General features: G+C 39.1%; 1 protein-coding gene across 6 annotated transcripts in view; it reads left to right on the top strand.

The window, feature by feature from the left end:
• LOC124172626 (zinc finger BED domain-containing protein 4-like) overlaps positions 1 to 23,999 on the top strand; it is a 113,476-nt gene that overhangs the window by 50,337 nt on the left and 39,140 nt on the right. For all 6 annotated transcript variants that reach the window (XM_046552068.1, XM_046552070.1, XM_046552067.1 and 3 more), the window contains 5 exons: positions 3,563 to 3,841; positions 4,446 to 4,648; positions 7,162 to 7,323; positions 17,688 to 17,930; positions 19,463 to 19,745. In XM_046552068.1, the coding sequence (XP_046408024.1) occupies positions 3,563 to 3,841; positions 4,446 to 4,648; positions 7,162 to 7,323; positions 17,688 to 17,930; positions 19,463 to 19,745 (1,170 nt within the window). The remainder of the gene's footprint in view (positions 1 to 3,562; positions 3,842 to 4,445; positions 4,649 to 7,161; positions 7,324 to 17,687; positions 17,931 to 19,462; positions 19,746 to 23,999) is intronic.

The following is a 23,999-nucleotide window of genomic DNA, read 5'->3' as shown; positions in this document are numbered from 1 at the left end:
CAGCAACGATATTGCACGAAATATCACCCGAATTCTGTATGTCTTTTTTGAATAACATGCGAAATATACGCGATCACGAATGTCACCTGCCAAATGTCGAATTTTGATGTAAAAATTAAAAGGTATTCAGAGTGCGGGTTCAACAACTACATTTTGTTATGCTTCTTGATATGTCTTCTTATTTATAGTGGATGTAATAAGTGGAATGTCAACTTAAACGCCAAGAGGAAGTTTCACTCGATAGCCAACGGAGTTCTTGTTATTTTTTAAACTTTTATTTGCATTTTCTGCGTATTTTCGAAAGAAATTAGATGATTCGAGGAGTTTTATTAACATATTATTAAAATTAAGTCAATTGAAATGAATTCCGTGAAAAAAAAGATTTTAGTACGTATATTCCGCTCTTTTGGAACGTAACCCCTAATTAGTATGGAAGTCAATGGTTCGACTTTCATACAAGTTTTCGGGAACGCATTGTGTACGAAAGTCGGGGACCGCCTGTACAGTGGAACTTGGTTAGTTCCTCTTCAGCTTGTTTGCCTACTTACCACGGCGGTTTTTCTCAGTCCCTGTACCATCCAAGCAAAGTGTTGTACTGGGTTGATTTTCAGGCCAGATTTGCATTCTCATATATACATATACCAACACAAAATACAAGCAAAACTATTTGGATAGAACTTTTTAAATAGTGCGCTTTCCTGGGTAGTACACACAATTACTTGCCATGACGTAACCCACAAGTCGTTCCCTAGTTTCTTCTGAAGATGTTTAAACCTTGGAATTAATAAGTTACAGTAGACTCCCGATTATCCGGCTGCGGTTTATCCGGGTTGCGGATTATCCGTGCATGATTTTCACTCTCGCTCAATTTTTTCCGCGATCTTTGTTTTTTAAAAATCCTACGCAAAATCACCAGAATTACTGCATCAATGCTAGGACATACGGGGCTTATCACTTCCGTTAGAATCCCCTTCGTGAAACGGAAGCGATCGCGCTCTAGTTGCATTCACGGGAGCACCGTGTTTCTGTTTTCCAAGCCTCGCAGTGCGCGACCGCGCTCCTTGATCATGGATACACGTCCTGCAGCAGTTACAGCCCGTGCAACTAGTGCGAGACGTGACTACGTGGTGTGGTGCCTGACAGTGTAGTTTGCGACGTGAAGCAGTGGTTTTGAAGCATTCGTGCAAACCTTTTTCCTGTATCCGTTATCACACAGCCACGGATGCGTGGTTTTCGAAACCAGGCCATGCACAAAGCATTAATAATACGAGTACATCCACGCTATCGTCGCTAAAAAAAGATCGCGAACTGGCGAAGAAAGCTCTCAAGGAGTCCTGGAAGCACTCTAAAGCAACACAATAACTGCATAAATAATAATATATTGTTTGTTTTAAGTAAATTATGAACATTAAAAGACATTTAAGTGAAAGTTTGGATTATCCGTGTTTTCCGATTATTCGTGCCGTCTCTCCCCATCATTAGCCATTGGGATAATAGGGAGTGTACTGTATTTTATTATTATCCGCCATTGACCTCCTTAATTTTTTTCCCACACATGTCTTTCTACATCCATGTTGCATTTAAATGGAACCGAATCAGAATGGTTATCGCGAAACAACGTTAAACGGGACGAGGTTGAACGAGGACTCACTGTACATAATTATTATCGTTATTATTATTGTAAATGTTCCTATCTTATTAAATAAAAAAAATTATTACAGTAAAACCTCTATGTGGTGAACCTCTTAACATCATAAACCTCCGTACTTCATACCACCCATATGGTCACGTCAGATTTACATGTAAATTTACAAGCAAACCTCTTTGTAGTGAACCTCTTTATATCGTAAAACCTCCACTTATCATACCAAGGAGATATCCCCGTGACGGCCTAACTACCTCCGCAAATCATACTGAGACAACTAGAGACAATTAATGCAGCCGCGATTACGTACATGGAATGACATTTTCAGCGATAAATTTTTCACCCTCTTTGTTTTATTTTACACCTTTACTATGTTGTAATTTTCATGTTAATCATTGGTTGTGGCCATTTTGTTCCATATGAGAGCATACCTGACAGTAAATAAGAAAAAAGATATCAACTGTCTTAGTCATTTTAAGTGACTGTTGAATTAAGAGAGATCACATAGTTTTCTCCTGAATCATGGTAAAAATTTGTGATAGCGCTCGATTTCTGTTACCATTAAATAATACATACATGTTAACCAATGCATGCATGTTTGTTTAAACACATAAATAAAATGATTTAAAAGACAGTAGTGCCTTTCTTTTCCAAAGGATATTAAAAAATGGTGCCTATCACTAAAACCTCTCTATACTGAACCTCCATACATCAAATTGCCCAAATTTTGGTCCCCTCCATTACGATGTAAAGAGGTTTTACTGTATTATTATTACATATTGCTGAAAGTAGGCATTTGCCTGGTGGCAGCATTAGATTTGCATACATGAATAACATATGAACCGATCTATACCATTTTTCTGAACTGAAGGCGGCTGACCTTGAGCGTGCTCGCAACCCACCCACTCTTCTAGCCAATCACAGAAGAGCGACAGGAGAAAGTGTGGAAGAGCCCGCAGTCTCTCTCCGAACTCCGAGCAGTGCACATCGCTCTCCAGCTGGCAGTGTTGCCAAGCCGAATCTTTGGAGATCGCTTTGGCGCTCGTTCTGCCGCCCCCGAAAGTACCGTTACTCCCAAGGCTGGCAACGCCGGTCAACCGGATGGAGGGGAGCGTAGGGGAAAAGGGAAGGGGATGGAGGGGAACGGAGAGGTGGAAGGGGCAGCGCTTCTGATTGGCTACTTGCTATTTTCCACCCAGCCGCCTTCAGTTCAGAAAAATGGTATAATAACTAAGTAAGAAACAGAAGAGACACCTGCAGTAAAAATACACTACACCCCTGATTATCCGGGCTGATGATGGGGACAGACGGCACGAATAATCGGGAAACATGGATAACCCAAACTTTCACTTAAATGTCTTGCAATGTTCATAATTTACCTAAAACAAACAATATATTATTATTTATGCAGTTATTCTGTTATTTTAGAGTCCTTCCTGGACTCAGTGAGACCTTTTTTCGCCAGTTCGCGATCTTTTTAGCGGAGCGCGGTCGCGCACTGCGAGGCTTAGAAAACAGGAACACGTTGCACCCGTGAATGCAGCTAGCGCGCGATCGCTTCCATTTTACGAAGTGGATCCTAACGGAAATAATAAGCCCGGTTTATCCTAGCATTAATGCAGTAATTATGATTATTTTGCGTCCGATTTTATTTTTCTATAAAGATCGCGAAAAAATTTGAGCGAGAGTAAAAATCATGCACGGATAATCCGCAACCCGGATAAACCGCAGCCGGATAATCGGGAGTCTGCTGTAGTTAAAAAAGACAGCAGTGCCTTTCATTTCGGAAGGATATGAAAAAATGGTGCCTATCACTGAAACATCTCTGTAGTGAACCTCCATACATCAAATTGCCCAAATTTTGGTCCCCTCCATTACGATGTAAAGTGGTTTTACTGTATTATGTTATGATTGCAGTCAGTTTGAAGGAGATTCAGGAGGCGCTGAATGAGAGGAGGCGCCTTCCGTTGGAGAAGAGGAAGACGAACAGCAGCAGCGTGTGGAGGCACTTCAAGCGACACCCCCTGCACCCAAACATCGCAATCTGCAACTACTGCCGGGTGCCCCTCCGAACGGCAAAGGGCAGCACCTCAGGCCTCCACAGACACGCCCTGCGCCACCAATTGGGACAGCAAAAGGCAGCCAGCGAGGAAGGGGGCGAGGAGGACCAGGGGGAAGTGAACCTTCAGTCGAGCGGTAAGTCACCACTGTGGCTGCCCCAATGGGGTGGTTTCCTATTATTTTCTTATTGCCTAAATCAAAAAATTATATACTCCTGGAGAATGTAGTTCAAGCCTCCAGATTTTTAAATGACTATATCTATTTTTTTGCGATTAAATGGAAAGTGAAAATTTTCAAGCACTGTCGCCGTGTGAGGTTACCTTGAGGCGAGGATATGTGCTTTGCTACGATGCAGGCTGCTAGCAGGTAGCGCTTGGCTTAAATAAGGGTTATTAATACCTTATCAAACGAAGGAACTTTCCAACCTTAGCCAGTTTTAAAATGTGATTATTAAGACATGTTCCCCTGAGCTCTGTGCCTCATGCATGCATTGGTAATCCCAGACGAAGTAAAACTCCTATCTACTCGTATAGAAACTAGGTCCCTGTGACGTCACGTGCAGTGGCATCGCATGGGCACCAATCTGGACTTTTTCAAATGAGGTTAAAATTGACCATTAACATGCAACGAAATTGGGATTTCTAAAACCATTTGTATATTATGCATACACTAATGGTGGGTATCGAATCGCTAAGCCTTTCGTTTTCTTTGATGAATGAAATTATTCTATTGTTTCCAGACGAGATGATGGCAGGGGACCTGGGGTCTGAGCAGATGGACTCGGAGCCATATCCCATCCAGGTGTCGTCGGTTCAGTCGCTCAGATCGTCCCCTCCCCCGCCCGTGCTTCACAAGGAGTTGAGCATTTGTCAAGAGTCGTTTGCCATCCACAAAGAGCGCCCTCCAATGAACAAGGATCGCTCCAAAGCCATCACGCAAAAGGTACGTCTCCTCAGCCTCTGCGAATGCATGTCGTTGCTCATGATTTCTTTGTCAACTCAATGAAATACTTATAATATACAGGCATCCCCCGAGTTACGTATGTCTCGACTTACGTAAATCCGTACTTACATAAGTGATAACCGTATTTCAAATGATTACGTCAATTTTCGAATGCGAGCGCGAAGAAGTAGATATTCGCTCGTACAACCTAGGGTAGAAAAAATATCGAATAGTTATCGAGTTTTTCACGTGCTAAAAATAACAAATTGACCCATTTTTGTCATTCCTCGAAGGAATTTTCATCAATTTCTGTGTAAAAATCGCTTATAAATCCCAAGTCAGCAATCAACGTGAAAATTTGCAGTTCTAGCGATGGAAGTGGTTGCGCTCATTCCTGTACGATACAACTTGTTATACAGCATGCACACCCGAACTCTGACTTTCAACTATTTAAAAATTGTATCCTTAAGTTTGGACATTTCCATCTGTGGAATTAAAAGAAAATGAAGTTCGAGCAGAAATCTTTATTGCGGAAAAGAATTGTTAAGTACACACGTAACGGCATTGAAATTTTGAGTGTTGGCAATGAACGCTGCGAATAAGTTAAGTAAAAATTGATGCACGATATTAATTGCGTAATTGTTTACATGTGTCTGGCGGTTACCGTGTTGTATTTTGCCAAGATTTTATTAAGCTGCATTTTCTCGTTCTCTCATATTGTGTGCAAATGTAAATGAATATTGCGTAATTGAAAGCTTTTCCCCGCTAACTTTGTTGCACGTTAATGACTGAGTTGGCTGAATAAAAATTCACTGATAATTAGCTTCGTGCTTTGGAAATACTCTTCGATGTTTCCAGCCAAGTAAATATTCAAATGATGATATTTTCATGTTATTTTATTGAGATATGAGAGAATGAAAGTATGTTTGCGTGCGTGAAAGATTGAGTGTATGTGCGTGTGAATGTATCTAAGAATATAGTAATTTACCGGTATTTTTTTGTGTGTTATTTGCTCGTAATCCTAGACACTCCTCCTACGTGTATTAACTGTGACAGTGAAACCACCAGATTCATCGATCAACGTAATATATAAAAGGCAGAAGATATAATGATTATAGGTAGGTAGACGATGCATTCTTTGGGACCTTAGATCGCAGTATAACATAACGAATCAATTTAAGTATTCAGTTTAGTAATGCAGCGTTGAGATACCGTTCTTTCCCGAATCCACGCGATCGGTCAACTCTGGGAATAATATTACGCATTTTGATTGGCAATGCTCGAGATACAACTCTCAGACTATACTAATGTTTATTGATTTTGTATCTAATAACGTAAGAATACGCGGTAGAGTTCATGAATATCGCAGTGAATTGAATGAAACTTCACCGAGAATTTACCGCGCATTTCTCCGCTGAGAATTCCACCGTGCCGATCGAAATGTCTGAAGTAAAAGTTTGACTTACGTAAATTTCGACTTACTCAGAGTCAATTGCATCTCTTACGTAACTTGGGGATGCCTGTACAGTAGAACTAGTTTACAGTGGAACCTCGTTAAAGCGAGTACGAGCTATAGCGACACCCCCGATATTACGAGAGATAGCCGATGCACCGTCAATTGACCCTATAATAAGCGTGTTAAAAAATTCGTTTTTACGAGACCCTTTCGGTGTTGGCTCTCGCCATAGCGAGGGTTTCACCGCCGGAAGACTTTCATCAAGACTCCTTAACCTCTGTAATTGCTAGCGATCTGTTAGAAATGAAGTTAATGGAGTGCTCAGTCTCAAATTTATGTGGTAAACTGTCGTTCGATAAATATAATGATTGACGAAACAATGCTTTACATGATTTTTATTCAGTGCGGCGCTTATAAATTGTTTGAATAGTTAGTCGTTATTTGAGTAAGGAAATTTAGTGATGCAAAAAAACATCGCCTTTCGTCTGGATTTATGCTTACGTTTATCGGATAGATGTTTATCTGTCGCCACACCACTCCTGTTCCTGTATATCTGTTCGCAACAGGTATATTGGCTATTATTTGCTCCACCTCCGGTAAAGTGAGAATTTGCTATAGCAAGTGTTTATTAGTGCACCGTGGGGTGTCGTTATATCGAGGTTGCACTGTAATTCTTTCTAATATTGGTCTGTGTGCCATGACGACACGTTGATCTTGAGCCTGTGATTGGAAGACCGGTAACTGGTAAAGTTTTCATTAACCCTGGCGAAAAATCAGACACTTCTTCGCCACCGCCCTACTCCTTCCATTTTCCCGCTCACAACCCTTTTAGCTGGCCCTGAATTTTGCTAACGATACGTGACATCACAAGGGATAGCACTTTCATTGCTGCATCTGCTCTCGCGGTGTCTATCACGTTTGTTAAATTTTCATTTAACATGCGGCTGGTGATTGTCACGTGGTCAATATTTCTTCCTAAAATGGCTCATCAATAGACCGTGAAAACACGGAAAAAATCTTACTTGATACTTACCTTGATTGTCCGTTTGGCTTACAGGTAGCGGAGATGTTGGTGATGGATTACCAGCCGTCAAGCATCGTGCAAAACCTTGGTTTCCGGAACCTTATGGCGGAACTTGAACCAAAGTACAGTCTTCCGTCAGCTTCCTTCTTCTCTGGCCAGGTCATCCCAGAAATGTATGAGAAGATGATAGAAAAGGTAATTATGTACTGGTAACTCCTGATCGTACGGGCTAATGATGGGGGAAGGCAATACAAGTAATAAGAAAACTCTGTAACCTTATCTTTCGCTTTTATTTCTTGTACTATATTCAATATTTATGATGTTATGCTCATACAGTAGACCTTGAAAACCGGGATTTTGTAAATGAGTTTTTTTGCTTTCATTGACTGGACTACCTGTGTATTCATCTTGTTTCTGTAGTGTTTGTTGCAGCGGAGGTATCAACCCTTAACCGATGGCGTGAGGTCTGTGAGACCGCTGCGTTTTTAAAATTATGAATATTTTAAAAATTAAGATTTCAAAATATCTATAACCCCCGTGAGCGTCATAATTTTGTATAATAAGTACAAAGCATTCTTAAAATTCAACATTCTTAATATTCATCGCTGAAAATTTGCAACTGAATTTGATTAGCGGTCTGTGACACCTCATGGCAATAAATTGGAAAAAAAAACTGATAGACGTAATGCTGGTGGAAATGGTTCAAAATGTTGTTGAAAACAATTCTCAGTGATTTATCAAGAATAATTATAATAATTATTAATTTGTAAGAAAGCATTTTTATTTGCTTGACGTGGATAATTAAGTACTTAATTTAAAAAAGTACGATAATAATAACTCATTGCTTTTGATATCAGTTTTTTGATCCTGTTTCAAATAGAAATTTTTAATGAAAATTTGGTTCATATTGGGAATGCATAGTATTAAATATATAAGTTTTAGAATAGTCAAGCAGTCAAAGAAACATTAAACTAAGAAATAAAAATGACTTTGTAACGTTTTGTGAATTTTTGTTTTATTGCGGTTTCCCGGAATGGTAGTGCAACAAGAATTGCACGTCACTGGTTAAGGGTTAAAGGAGAACGAGCGTGCTTTGCCCGCTCCCAGCAGGCTTCCCTCACTCTTTTCAATGCAGGTCCACAGAGGGATAGGCGCGTTTCTAATTTTAAAAAGTAGAAAAAGAAAGCAGGGTCTTATGTACAAATTCATTTGGAATGTTGATGCACAAATTGAGGTCAGAGGACCTCTTTAAACACAATATTGGAAGTAATTACACTATCCTCTGTTAAACGCACATGATGACTCATGCTTACGTATCAACAGGAGACTTGAATGTGGAATCAGCCGCATTTTGATAAAAGTTATTTAAAGAATGCAAGATATTGTTGCAAATGAACAAATGTATCTGTTTGTGCGCCGTTAAAGTCAGGAATATTTACAGTTTTTTTTTAATTATTTAAAAACCAATTCCAGTTAATTACAGTTATTTAAAGAATGCGAGATATTGTTGCAAATGAACAAATGTATCTGTTTGTGCGCCGTTAAAGTCAGGAATATTTACAGTTTTTTTTTAATTATTTAAAAACCAATTCCAGTTAATTACAGTTATTTAAAGAATGCGAGATATTGTTGCAAATGAACAAATGTATCAGTTTGTGCGCCGTTAACATCAGGAACATACACGGGTTTTTGTTATTTTTTAAATTATTTAACTCTTTCGAGACGGTGGAGTTTTCGTCTTAACATAACTGCTGTACTGAGCCCCAAAATACTCTTCTTTCTCGTGGTACGGAGCATTTTTGAAGGGCATTCGTTAAGAAGGGTCTCGCTGAACCTTTTTCGACCCCTCCACACAGGGACTTTGCATTATCTCGGACTCCAAGAGTAGTTGTGCTCCCTCCTTTCCGGATTTACGACCATACCTGCGGCATTGGTTTGCGGTCAACTTATGTATTGCTTATATGTATTTAGCAAATGGATAATTGTTGCTTGCACGTAAATTACAGACTTTGAATTCAATTCCTCATTTTTATCTGAGCATTGTCAAATTTTAAACGAAGTTCTAAGGCCAATATTAACGCATTTAATGCAGCAACAATTTCCTTGTTAATGTTTATACATAAGTTAATATTTATCGTAGAATTTCGTTTAAAAATTGTAAACACTGCTCAAAAGACAAATAATTCAATTCTTAGTTTATTTTTCTTGAGAAATGAACAAATATTTGTTTCGAAACCTGACTGGATAAACCATTGTATGACCGCTGTCCCTTACTGCTAAGAGGGGTTATAAAGGACGAGGGGTCCAGGTACCTGCTCCCGGATTCTAAGGGTAAATCCTAAACCCCTCAGGGTAGGGACCCGAGACAAAGACGTCGTAAACCTGCGACCGTCCTAAAAGGGGGAGAGCTAGAAAACTTATATATACAGCTTTCGTTCTCCTGGCTAGGAAAATCTCACACGTAAATATACGCCCGTCGTCTACCGGGTCAGGAAACGTCCACACGTATATGTACGTGTATAGTAGGGAAAAGGTTAAAAACCAATTTTAGGAAACAATAGCAGTATTTACGAAGTAAGATATGCCGCCGCATGTTCTCTGATAAATTCTGTGCATTTTGGTACCTCAATGGTAGAGTTTGGTTGCGTTTAAGTTGAGAAATAGGTACCTACACAGTAGAAATAATATAGAAGATCATTGATACTGTGCCCAAAAAACGAGTTCCTCTATTCCATAATGAGTATTATTATTAGGGCTGTTCGACATAGGACTCTCGACCTCCCGTGAGGCTCGATGGTTGAGACGAGAATTTCATTTCTCGGCATGGTCAGGATGAGACTTGGCACGGCAAGAGTCCCGCCTGGGTCGAGGGTCTTGAGAAGTCTCGCCCCTACCAGATTTCTTGACACCCGTTGAGACTCCCGGCTCCTCGCAAAAAATAAAACTTACACGTCTTAAAATAATTTAACAAAAAATTATTTTAAGACTCTTTATATATTTTTCCAAAACCAAAAATAGTTGTAATATATTGATCGACATTGACAAATTAAGCATATTTTAGTATTTAATTAACCAAAAATGACAGGTAACCATGAACATTAGTTACCATAAATTAACATTGAAAAGAGGTATATCAAATTCTATAGATGTAGACTATAATCTCTTCTTTTTTGTTAATTTGCAAGTGAATGTTTCTTTTTTATTATATTACTATAATGAGAAAAATTGATTTAATCCTTTAAAATGTTTAAATATCAAAATTATATGCCCAATTTCATTTTAAGCCCTGGTAATGGTTTGTAAATAAATTGATATTTCAAAAATTTATTGCAAAATTTGTATTTCAATTTAAACACCTACACTCCAAGATTCAAATTTTATATTAAATATTGAGGTCAGGAAAAGGAAATAATTTTTTTTTCCAAATATCTCGTTGGGAACTCCATTAGCATCATGCACACTCTTTTAAAAATTGTATACTGAGGGTGAATCATTAAATAAAATATTTTTATGCAGGCGGTCCTCGACTTTCGTACACTTGACTTTCGTACCCTTGACTTTCGTACCCTTGACTTTCGTACAATTCGCACTTTCGTACCTTCAAAATTGATACCTTTTACTTGACTTCCGTACGCTAAATTCGGACTTTTGGACGTTGGTCTGTAATTTTTTTTTAATTCCCGCGATGTTTACTGCGCATCCCTACATTCAATTGTTTCAAATGGCAGTATATGCGAACAATATGAAGGTAACAATGAAGGGAATTGTTGGTAGTTGACTCTAATCTAGGTGTTTTATTTGGGATAGGGACTGCCTGCTATAGGCTCCTTTATCAAGAGAAGAAGAAAGCCTTCATTGGAGAGATTTTTCATTCTAGATTTCAGACTAGACATTATCAATTAGCTGTCAATAAAACTAGTAAGATCTTCTTTCTAATTGTGTTTTTTCGTTTTAGTGCTGTTTAGTTCATGTACACCTTCATCCACAATATTTCACGAAATATCCATATATCATCCAAATATCCTTTCCATAGGCTTTCCCTTTTAATAAATACTCTGCCCAGTGATATTGATCCGTTTGGTCTGACACTTAAAAATTTTACTCATCGGGCATTAACATATTTATCACATAAATGACTAGATAGACGGATAAATGTTTGTTTTTCTTTTTATTCTATTTAAATTTGTAATCAAATCATTATTATTTAATTATTTAATATGTGTTGTTATAAGTGCACTTTAAATTGGCAGTATTGCTGTATGTGTATCTCTTTATTAAAATAAAATAAAAATAAAAAATATCACCCAAATTCCGTTTGTCTTTTGTCTTTTTTGAATAACATGTGAAATGTACACGATCACGAAAGTCACCTGCCGAATATCAAATTTTGGCGTAAAAATTAAATGGTATCCAGAGTGCGGATTCAACAATTACATTTTGTTATGCTTCTTGATATGTCTTTTTATTAATAGTGGAAGTAATAAGTGGAATGTCAACTTAAACGCCAAGAGGAAGTTTCACTCAATAGCCATCGGAGTTCTTGGTTTTTTAAATTTTATTTAATTTTCTGCATATTTCCGAAAGAAATTAGATGATTTGAGGAATTTTATTTACGTATTATTAAAATTAAGTGAATTGAAATAAAATCCGTGAAAATAAAGGTTTTAGTACGTATATTCCGCTCTTTTGGAACGTAACCCCTAATTAGTATGGAAGTCAATGGTACGACTTTCGTACAAGTTTTCGGGAATGCAGTGTGTGCGAAAGTCGGGGACCGCCTGTAATGTGAATAAATCCATAAAAGTCAATAGGGATGCTTTAGTGAACTCGATCATCAACTGATATTCATCAGAAATTATCGCCTTGCCCGAGAGTCTTGACCAGTGTCGAGAAATCTCGTAGGGGCGAGACTTCTCGACTCCCATCAAGACTCACTACCCAGATGAGACTCTCCAAGTGCTGAGAGTCTCGCCCGACAATGCGGGGAAATGAAAGTTTCGTCTTGACTGTTGAGGCAAGACTCGCACAGCACTATTTATTATCCATATTATTGCTTGAATATTCCTATTCTTCTATGCTATATTTCCATTATTCCTCCTTTTTTCCTTCGAATGCCTTCCTTTTGAAGGCATTGATGTACAGTGGAACTTCTTCAGTACGTTTTTGAAGGGACCACAAAAAATGAACGTTCTATCCAGGAAAACATGCTAACTAGGCTAGTAGATAGTAGCGATTGGGGCAATTGCAATCGGTGGAAAAGTCATCATAATTACCATTACTTTCCGAAGATATTGCAGAGTCACCTTCCCGAACTCTTTTCACTTTAAAAATCAAAAAAATTAGCACCAAACTGCCAAAAAACTGCCATGAGAATTAAAATCACAAGGTTTTCAGAGATTTCCCAGAGAATATTACATAAAAACGTTGTCATTCTCCCGTGATTTGTCGTATATATATTAAGAGGACAAGGTAAGTTACGTCATTTCTTCTTTCCCACAGATTACTTGTAGAGAATGACGAAAACCCTGACCGATGTCAATTGGTTGTTCTAAAAAAATCATAAAAATTGGGTATCATTTCCCTTAACATAAATCCCGGCAATAGCTGTGCACTTTATCTGAATGAACATATATCGATGTATATATTCATTGAATTATAGGTATTGATATAACGATTAATATGACATTTAAAAATTATTATTAGCAGATTTTTATATTCTTCGGTTTAAATTCTCTTAAAACATTTGTCTAAAGTTGTCTGCTTTCTATTTCTTGTACGTAGATCAAGTATTTTTGCGTGGTGATCCAAAGCATTGTCTGCTCCTGCAGCACTTATCAAGTAATGACGTGCATACTCCTTGCTTTGAGAAATAGATTTGGATGATTCACCATCGTAGAAAGAGAGATATGGGATGAATGTAAGGAGGCCAATGGCGGATAATAATAAAATAAATTATGAATTTGGAGGTTTACACACCCAGGAGATACCAGGAAATGACTTGAGGGTTGCTTCATGGCTAATAATTGAGCGTACTAACCAAGGAAAGTGCCACTCTTTAAAGCATACTAACCAAAAAATTGTTTACCTGTGTTGTGTTTGGAAGGTACCAGGTCCAAGAGAAATTGCCATGCTAAGGAGGAACGTACAGTGAAACCTCTTTACATTGTAACGGAGGGGACCAAAATTTGGGCAATTTGATGTATGGAGGTTCACTATAGAGAGGTTTCAGTGATAGGCACCATTTTTTCATATCCTTCGGAAATGAAAGGCACTACTGTATTTTAAACCATTATATGTATGTCTTTAAACAAACACACATGCATTAGTGTACATGTATTTATTATTTAATGATAAAAAAGCGAGCACTATAGTGTGATTTTTACCATGACTGGAGAGAAAACGGTGTGATCTCTCTTAATTCAGCATTCACTTAAAGTGATTAGGATAGTTGATGATTAGGATACCTTTTTTCTTATTTACTGCTAGCGATGCTCTTGTCTGGAGCAAAATGGCCATAACTAATTGTTAACGTGAAAATTACAACATTTAAAGGTGTATAAGGAAAAGAGTGTTAAATATTTATCACTGAACATGTCATTCCCTGTACGTAATCGCTGCTGCATTAATGGTCTCTAGTTGTCTCGGTATGATTTGTGGAGGTAGTTTGGCTGTCTCGGGGGTGTCTCCTTGGTATGATAAGTGGAGGTTTAACAAGATAAAGAGGTTCACTACAAAGAGGTTTGCCTATAAATTCACATGTAAATCTGATGGGACCATAGGGGCGGTACGAAGTATGGAGGTTTACGATGTAAAGAGGTTCACTACATAGAGGTTTTACTGTACGTATTTCTATTTTATTGGCTTTGTATGTGTGAAGTCATAACATTTCACATATGGTCCTTTACCAGTTTACTGCTTAGTGGCTCTGTTATTACAAAAATCAACTGCTCGATGGAAAAAAGAGTTCAATTAACGTCTTGAGGACGAAAAGTCCTCTCTAGCTACCGGCACCCGTATCGTAGCCTACTTTGTGTGGAAATTCTATTGACGAAAGAACCAGTATATGCAAAAAAAATAGAGAAAAAAACTAAATATAAACCTATACAAGCATATACGTACATACAATTGCATGCCGAATGTGAATAGTCACACAACATTTCCAGACATTTTAAATACTCCTGCAAGGCTATTCTACTTAACGGGGCCGTACGCATGGCCGGCCGTAAGTTTCTTATGGCCCGTCCTGAAATTACGGCCTATACCGATTCCACTCTCGAGGGACCATATCGTATGGCCCGGCCAAAAGACTTAACGCCCTTTCCATAGGCGAGTATGAGAATTATAATTGGTACTATAAGTTGGGTTCACTTTTTTTGAACACTAATCATTTTTTGAGAAGGAAGTTTGTTCCAACGTGGATACAAAATTAATTCTATGTTCCTTAACTGAAATGGACTCTTATTAAAGGATAAATTTGGATTTTCTTTTAACTCTGATCCGGCGGCAGACGCTGGAGGTTTTAAAAAAAGTGAAGAACGCAAATCACGGACGAGAAGAAGCAGAAGAAATTTGTACACAATTTGTACCCTACAGTATTATAATATTCGTGAATTGTACATGTAATGGATAGAGTTAGAACATGACATCCTATTGTAGTTCTAACCCCCTTTCTCTCCTTCCAATGGTGTAACTATTGTCTCATGGCTGCTAGAATTTGCCCTCAAAAGTCGTAGAAATCCAGCCAATGCACGAAATCTAAAGATGAAATTGAAACTTTAAGTTTCATTAATTTTATTATCAGAGGCTTATGTTTAGGTAGCTGTATAAAATTAAAACATCAATATGAGACTATCATTCTTTCCTTGATTTGTGGACGACGTTTGTCCTTTACGCACCGACGTGCTGAAGATTGCTTTACTGCCAAAAAATTTGTTGCCCTATGTTTCTTAGATATCCTCCCTCATGAACCGTAATGCTACGAACTGTAACCGTAATGCTAGAATCTTAAAATATAAAACATTTAATAGCGGATATTTAAAGTTACCTACAGCTTTTCGAAACAAGTAAGAAATCTGCTAGCAAATGTAGCACAGAAAGCAAATAAAATTCCGTTCCTCCGTTCACTTTAACAGAGCATCCATTAATAAAGTATTTCTAACTTTGTAACTACAAGTGAACTTTTAGTTCATCCACTATATCTACTTACGAATTAAGTAACAACTTCTTTTGACGCGCGGAAATAATGAGGTAATGAAAATGTCATCATCGTATGCGAACGGATTACACGTATCCCATATACTCCTTCTTTCCAGATGAAGTCGGCGTCTTTATTTTATATATCTAGCCAATGCCCGTTGAATCCGTATATGTGCTCCCCCGCAATATTCATATATTATTTCTTGAAACAATCGCTATATAATCGACGACACTCCGTAAATTTCTTCTATAACTCCGTAGACGAGCAATGTTATTTATTATGGCCCGAGTTATGACCGCCTCCTAGGCAGGCCATAGTATTACGGCCTTAAGGCCATAGCTGCCGCCCGACTTATGGCCTTTCGCTCAGAGTAGAATCGCTCGAAGCCATACGTGTCTCGAGGCCGTAGTTATGGTCGATTTCGACTTATGGCCCGGCCATACGATTAGTGGAATAACCCTGCTGTAAACAGTATCACAATTCATTCAAAGGAAAATATTCAAGTGTGACAGAAAAAACGTAGCTCCAATAGAAAATTATATCATGAATACACAATATATATTCTCTCCTCCTCACATCAGTACCCAATCATTACGATAGATTAACATTGACGATCATAGGTTAGTCCAAGGGACTGGGAACTCAACTCTTCACACGCGAAATTTCTTTACTTGCAAGATCGCTATTTTTTTTATTTTTACTTTTGCTGTAACAGTTTTGCTGTATTATTTTCGTGGGAACAGGGCCCAAAATAATAAATGTCCTTCCATGTACTCAATCGTGGCTGCATTAATGGTCTCTAGTTGTCTCGGTACAATTTGCGGAGGTAGTTAGACTGTCTCAGGGGTATCTCCTTGGTGTGATGAGTGGAGGTTTTCTGAGATAAAGAGGTTCACTACATAAGAGGTTTGCCTATAAATTTACATGTTAATCTGACGGGACCGTCGGGGCGGTATGAAGTATGGAGGTTTATGATGTAAAGAGGTTCTCTACTACGAGGTTTTGCTGTATCACTATTCTGTATTCCGTCCCGAATAACTGTTTACAGTGAGTCCTCGTTTAACGTCACTTACCGTTCCTGAAAAATGTGACGATAGACGAAATGACGTTAATCGAAGCACAATATCCCATAAGAAACAATGAAAAAGTGAATATCGGCTCCTAGACCTCACAATTCCTACGCGAAAAAATTTTAGCGTATCATATTTGGGCCATTTTTTATGATGGTAATGCCAAACAATGGCATAAATACGAGTCCCTGTCTTCATCGACGGCAATACCAGCAGCGACGTACATCCTTCTCTATTTTTGTATCTTCCTGCATTTGCTTATCGGCTTCGCTATGGTGGTCACCTGGTCGAGCGTCGCCTGGGCATCATCATCGCTGAAACATTGTCGCAGTTACAGGAATGAAGATTTTTGAGAACACGGCAAAAAAGTGACGACAAATACTCTGAGTTCTACACGGAAAAATTCCAAGAAATCACTTTTCAGGTTCCAGAAAACCATTGACTTTACTTGACATTTACGCACTTAACATTTGCGCACCTACCTAAGAATTCATTTAGCAGAAAATTTGCTATAAACGTAATCGAAATTGACAATAAACACACCGTTTTACACTTCGTTTAGACTCACTGTATTACCGCCCACAAAACGAACAACCTGAAAAGCCCGCCGCTTTGCATTTTTTCTCGCGCGAAATTTAAAAGACCTGACCAGACCTGACGTTATTGCGAAGCAAATTTTAGATAAACGAAGATAAAAAGATAAACGAAGATAAAAAGATAAACGAATGACGGTCTCAAAATTTTCGTGACGTTATCGCGAAATGACGTTAAACGGGGTGACGTAGAACGAGGACTCACTGTATTTATATTACTTCATAGCAACAATGCAAAACGACCAACCTGGAATGCGTCAACAGTGCTGAGAGATACCCTCCGTGCACTCACGCGTAGGAGTTGGGGAAGCGTATTTGGGGTACAGGAATCTCGGAGAGTGAACTGATTGTCAATGAAGCTGCACGAAGCGTGTGAAGCTCTCTGTTGACGCTACCTCTGCACTCGGAAAAGCATTAGATTTTCACCATGGAGTGGAAGAGAAAGTGACTTTGAAGCAACGATATAACTTTTCGAGGGGAGTTTTAATAACTTAATTCAAATAAAGTAGTTAAAGAACACACTGATTTCAATTCAATGTGCACTATTGCTGTTCCGACCAGAATAAGTGCCTATTTATATCACGCATTACTACATAACAAAAAGCCTAAACGACCAATTTGGACCAAAATATTTTTGCGTGAAGAAGTAAGTTATTCGTTATTCTGGTATTCATTTTGTCTCTGTGGTGCTTGTTTTAGCGGAGGAAGGAGTACGAGATGCTGATCAAGGAGTGCAAGTGGTGCTCGCTGTCTGTGGATCGTTGGACGTCGAGAGGAGAGAGCTCGGCCCACCTCTCCATCACGTGCCACCACTTTGCAGAGTCCTCGGGGGTCTCTCATCAGTTCCTGGGCGTTCGCCACCTCCCAGGCAAACAGTCTGGCCAAGACATCCACCGCACCATCGTGTCTGCCCTCGAAGAGTGGGGATTCGACACCTCAAAGGTAAAACTAAATCGCTGGCTGTGATGATAACAATATGGTACAGATATCCCTTGCTTAACACTGCTTTTGCATAACCTGGCCTCGGTTTCCAAAAAGCAAAATTTATATACAGTAGATTCCGTTTAATGGGTCCACCTGTTACTTGGGACAGCGGTTTAATTGGGGCAGATCTTGAAGAACAGAACCCAATAGAGGAATATCCCAGAGTATTCTCCGCTTAATTGGGACAGCATGCCGCTTTATTGGGCCATGAGTCGGCGACATAGACTCTATACTCGCGACGACATTTAAATTTTTTGTTTTGAGAATACTATTTTTTTATATTTTCCTCCTTTGATTTACTCTTATTTTTCACAAATGTTCCTATTCTTGCCCTGTTTTGAAAGCTCTTGTTGTTATACTATCCGCAAGAGGATGGGACTTTTCTTTAATAGGACTTATCAAAAGACACTTTCATTCAGCGTCGCCCGAGGCTGTGAAAAATATTTTCAGCTAAATTGTTATAATTCTTAAAAATGAAAATAAATTAACTGGACTCACTGATTAATTAATTAATTAAATTAATAGTTTAATAAGCTTATGTTGCATTATAAACATTCTTCAGTCTTCTTTCTACCATTTCAAAGTTTTTTATGCCCACATACAAGAGAGTTTGCCTAATTGGGGCAGCCGCTTAATTGGGGCAAAGTGCACAAGTCCCGATACGTCCCTATTAACCGGAATCTACTGTTTATATATTTATACAGTACTTCCTCATTGCTGACTCTGTCGATCCGTTTTATCCTCATCATTCTTTTGTAGTACCACATCTCAAAGGCCTAGTCCTTACTTTCTCCGCATTTTATTTATTACAGTCTCTTAAAATTCTTCCTGCCTACCTGTCCAATAGAGTAGTTTCCTTCATCAAAGAAAATGAAAGGTATTAATTGTGATTCGTTACCCACCATTAGTTTATTCATAATATACAAATCATTTTGTTTTAGAAATACCAGTTTAGACGAATGTTAATGTTCAATTTTAACCTCATTTGAAAAAGGCCAGATTGGCGCCCATGCGATTCCACTCCACGTGACGTCACAGGGACCTATTTTCTATACGAGTAGATAGGAGTTTTACATCATCTGACATTACCAATGCATGCAAGGGGCACAGAGCTCAGGGAAACATCTCTTAATAATCACCTATTAAAACTGGCTAAGGTCGGAAAGTTTTCTCCGTTTGATAGGGTATTAATAATCCTTATTTAAGCCAAGCGCTACCTGCTAGCAGCCCGTATCACAGCGGCGCACACATCCTCGTCCCAAGGTCACCTCACATGGCGACAGCGGGAACCAGAACGACGTCACACGGGGTTTTCCCAGCATTCATACTTAGACGTTGCATTTTCGCACGCTTGAAAATGTTCATTTTGCAATTAATCATGAAAATAGATATTGTCATTTAAAAATCTAAAAGTGTAAAATACGTACTCCAGGAGTAATAATCTTTCGATTTAGGCAATAAAAAAATAATAAGGGACCACCCTATTGCAGACGCAGATGTATGTGGTGACGGACAGTTCAAGGGAGCTGCAGGCGGCCGCTTCGTCTGCCAAGATTCCTTGGACCGTGATTCAGTGCTTCAGCCACGGCATGCACTTGGTCGTTCGGGGTGCCATGGATGAAATGCCGGGGTTTGCGGATTTGGCGCAGAAGGCGAGGGACGTGAGCCATCGCTACAACACAGTGGAGGGGGCCAGGAAGGAACTGAAGCAGCATCTGAAGAAGCAGTTGGCAGCCAAGGCAAGGGAAGATGAGGATAAAGGGCCAGACAGTGGTAAGTTGTTCTCCAACCAATGATCTACAGACTTTCCGACGGGTCATGTGTCATTTTTGTCTTCTTAATTTTTAGTAACTTCGCCTCGTGCAATATTCATGGAAATTGGCATAATACCTGAATTAAATTACAATAATTGAATACCTTAAACCCGTGAATAGGCTGTGAATTTTGCCTACCGTGAAAAAAAAAAAAGCCGTGAATTTCGTCATAAAACCTTAAAAATCTCTCAATCTTCATTTTACAATCGTAGAACTACATTAGGGTAGTTTCCTTCATCAAAGAAAACGAAAGGCATTGATTGCGATTCGTTTCCCACCATTAGTGTATTCATAATATACAAATTATTTAGTTTTATAATTCCCAGTTTTGTCGAATGTTAGTACACCCATGTCTCGTATAGCGCAAGGGATGCGTTCCTTGGGGTCTTTGCGCTATACGAATTTGCGTTATACGAGAGCATTTTAACATTGGGAAGATAGGGATGCGTTCCTGGTAGCATAGGTCTTGGGTATTGAATTTCCTCTAAAACATCTAATTCCCATAAAAAGTCTTATAAAACATTATTTAAATAAATTTTTATAGTTTAAAACATCTTTAAAGATAGTATGCACGCATTCGAAGACTTTTATTCACGTTAAAAAAAATTCTTACGTGCTTTTGAAATGCCCTCCTGTCGTGCGGGTGGGCTAACATCTGCTATCTCAGGGGATCGTAATGCGTTGCCGGCAGTTGACGATTTTTCAAACTAGTCTAAAAACAACTATTGCGTCACCCAGGCCCTTTTGTCGCTCATCGAAATGACAGGAAAATGTTACTTTGAATGCCATTTCATAGCTAGCGGAGTTTATGAATGATAAATCATTTTAATTTGAAGTCCTCCGAGTCATTAGCAGCTACGTGAAACAGTCTTTAAATGCCTTGAAACCTGACCCAGGTTTTCCTTCCCTGAAAATGAATGAGCGAGATTGCATTCTTTTCCAAAACAATATCGTCTCGTCAACACTAAAAACTGGTTAAGGGGGAAAGGAGCCACTTTCAATTACAGCTTGGAGTTCATCAGAAAATGTTGCGGTGACTGCGCTATCAACACTTGCAGATTCACGAGATATCGCCGCACTGAAAATACCTGCTTGCCGTTTAAATTCTGGAACCAACCGGAGCGATTTCCACTCTTGTCTTTTTGTACTGATTCACTATGAACTTTCCGTATGTGTAAACCGCTTGGTTGAAGTTGGTGCGGCTGAGGTCACTGATGTTTTAACTGCGTCTTTATTCAGAATAAGGCATGGTGCGTTTAAACTTCCGCGCAATATCGCTTTGACGTTCTCCATTTTCAAAGCAATTGACCTCTTTCAATTCCTCTTCTAGGTTTATAGTTTTTCTTGATAAATTCTTGATTTTTCTACACGCATTCCTATTTTTTGCCATATTCTCTTGGTTTTTACTCTGTATGGCTCTATCTAAATCACCCTCTACCTTTGAACTGTATTCCTGAGACGCAAAAGGCCTACGACTGCGGGGAGGGAACGAAGCCATTGTGTTTGAGACACTATAGCGGACCCTTTTATGTGTTGATGCTATTCATGCGCAACTCCGCCACCGCTCCATTTCTCCCCCGTGAATACCGATGACCTTGAAGGCTTTAGCGTAGACCCTGGAAGTCAACCGCCCGATAACCTGTGACGGAAAAATATGTCTCAAACCGTATTGCTGAAAAAAATCATTTCCACTAGCCCCTCGCATAATTAATGATCTAAATTATTTATCATCATTCTGTTAAGGAGACGGGATAAATTACTTCGGTAGGCCGGCTATCTGGACCCAATGACGAGTAATACTTTTGGCCATTGCACAGCAATGGATTTCGATTAATATATAAACAAAAAAGAAGAATTGAGGCAAGCAATAATATTAATATGCGTAAAATGATAGAAATTTCGTCTGTACTTAGCGCAAGTTCACGTTTTATCATGAGAGCGTTTAAGTTTTTGGAATAGGCTACACTGCGTTGCAATGTTTCCCCGCGAATTTGCGCTATATCAAAATTGCGCTATACGAGACATGGGTGTAATCAATTTTATCCTCATTTGAAAAAGGCCAGATTGGCGCCCATGCGATGCCACTCCACGTGACGTCACAGGGACCTAGTTTCTATATACGAGTAGATAGGAGTTTTACATTGTCTGAGATTACCAATGCATGCATGAGGCACAGAGCTCAGGGAAACATCTCTTAATAATCACCCATTAAAACTACCTAAGGTCAGAAAGTTTCCTTCGTTTGATAAGGTATAAATAATCCTTATTTAGGCCAAGCGCTACCTGCTAGCAGGGTACTCTGCTACCTGCTAGCAGGGTACTCTGCTACCTGCTAGCAGGGTACTCTGCTACCTGCTAGCAGGGTACTCTGCTACCTGCTAGCAGGGTACTCTGCTACCTGCTAGCAGCCAGCATCGCAGCAACGCACAATATACTCGCCCCAAGGTCACCTCATACGGCAGAAGCAGGAACCAGAACGACGTCACATGGAGTTTTCCCAGCATTCATACTTAGCCGTTGCGTTTTCGCGTGCTTGAAAATTTTCACTTTTCATTTATTCGCGAAAAGTAGATATAGTCATTCGAAAATCTAAGAGCGTGAAATGTGAACTCCAGGAGTAATAACCTTTCGATTTAGGCAATAAAAAAATAATAAGGAACCACCCTATTGCAGACGCTGATGTATGTGGTGACCCATGGATTGACACCTTTGTTGGTATGCTACCCTTATGACCTTGACTGTGACCTTACTTGGTCGATGGTTGAATTTTCATGAATGAAAGTGTTATTTTCAGTTTCCTCTTGTCCGTATACTTGTGAATTGAAATCGTGGTCAATGAAATTCAGACTTCTAGCTATCTCGATTTTTTTTAACACTGAAACCCCACAAGCCGAATTCAAGAGTCCAAAAATCAACAATATGGATCTATGAACTGCAAAACTGACTTGGAAACCATTTAAAACCTACCATTGGTTGTCATGAGGGCCCTGCGTTTAACTCTATGACCTTTGACCCCCATTATGACCTTTGGAGGTCACAATAGCAACAACACGGATATTTGAACTGCAAAACCGACCTTGGACCCCTTGAAGCCAATTGTTAGACATGTCGGTTGACGCGATGGCCCGACGTTCAGACTGTTCATTGCCCATCTGAGGATGAAAAGAAAAGTCCCTCGTTGAATTAATGAACAGCAGACTCCCTATTATCCGCCCTTGATTTTCTCTCTCGCTGAATTTTTTCTGCAATCTTTACAAAAAAATAAAATCTGATGGAAAATCATCGCAAATACTTCTTTAACCCCTTTGCGCTCTAATGGCGAGTCTATCTCGTCATGAACTTTCGACGCCAAACCGCGCAAAGGAGAGGGTATCTCATCATTGGATTTCCATAATTTTAGCACTATTTAGAGGAACTATATAATTATCATTAATTAATCATTTAGAGGAACAGTATAGTTATTTTGAAAGCTTAACAATGTTAAAACGTTCATAGTATTCATGAATAATTCATATTTCATGAAACATGATGCATTGGAAGGATTGAAATGATTTTATTCGAGTAGCGATAGCTGTGTTCTCCATGTTTAATGATCACATTTTATTCAAGGTGCTACATTGATTACCAAACATCATTTCATTACCTATCATTTAAATGAGAACCACAGAAAAAATAAATGGAGAATAGGAGCACGATATTTGGAAAATTAATCGAATTGGAAGGGGGTTAATGCTGTGATACAGCAGGCTAATTTCCGTTAGTATCCCGTTCGTAAAACGGAAGCGATTGCACACTGGCTGCATTCATGGGAGTACCGTGTTTCTGTTTTCCAAGCCTCGCAGTGCACGACCGTGCTACGTGATCACGGATACACATCCCGCAGCAGTTGCAACCCGGGCAACTTGTGCGAGACGCGACTACATGGTGTGGTGCTTGACTGTGTAGTTTCCAACATCAAGTAGTAGTTTTGAAGCATTCGTGCAAACCACTTTTCTGTATCCGTGATCACACAACCACGGATTTTTTAAACCATGCCTTACATGGAGCATTAATAATACGAGTGCAACCATGTTATAGCCGCTAATAAGACCGCGAACTGGCGAAGAAAGCTCTCAATGAGTCCGGGAAGCACTCTTAAATAACAGAATAACTGCATAAATAATAATATATGGTTTGTTTTACATAAATTACGAACATTGCAAGACATTTAAGT

The sequence above is a fragment of the Ischnura elegans genome (genome assembly GCF_921293095.1).
Source record: "Ischnura elegans chromosome 13 unlocalized genomic scaffold, ioIscEleg1.1 SUPER_13_unloc_2, whole genome shotgun sequence".
Lineage (NCBI taxonomy): Eukaryota > Metazoa > Arthropoda > Insecta > Odonata > Coenagrionidae > Ischnura > Ischnura elegans.
Note: the sequence above shows the minus strand (reverse complement) of the source record. Positions and strands in the feature narration are given on the sequence as shown.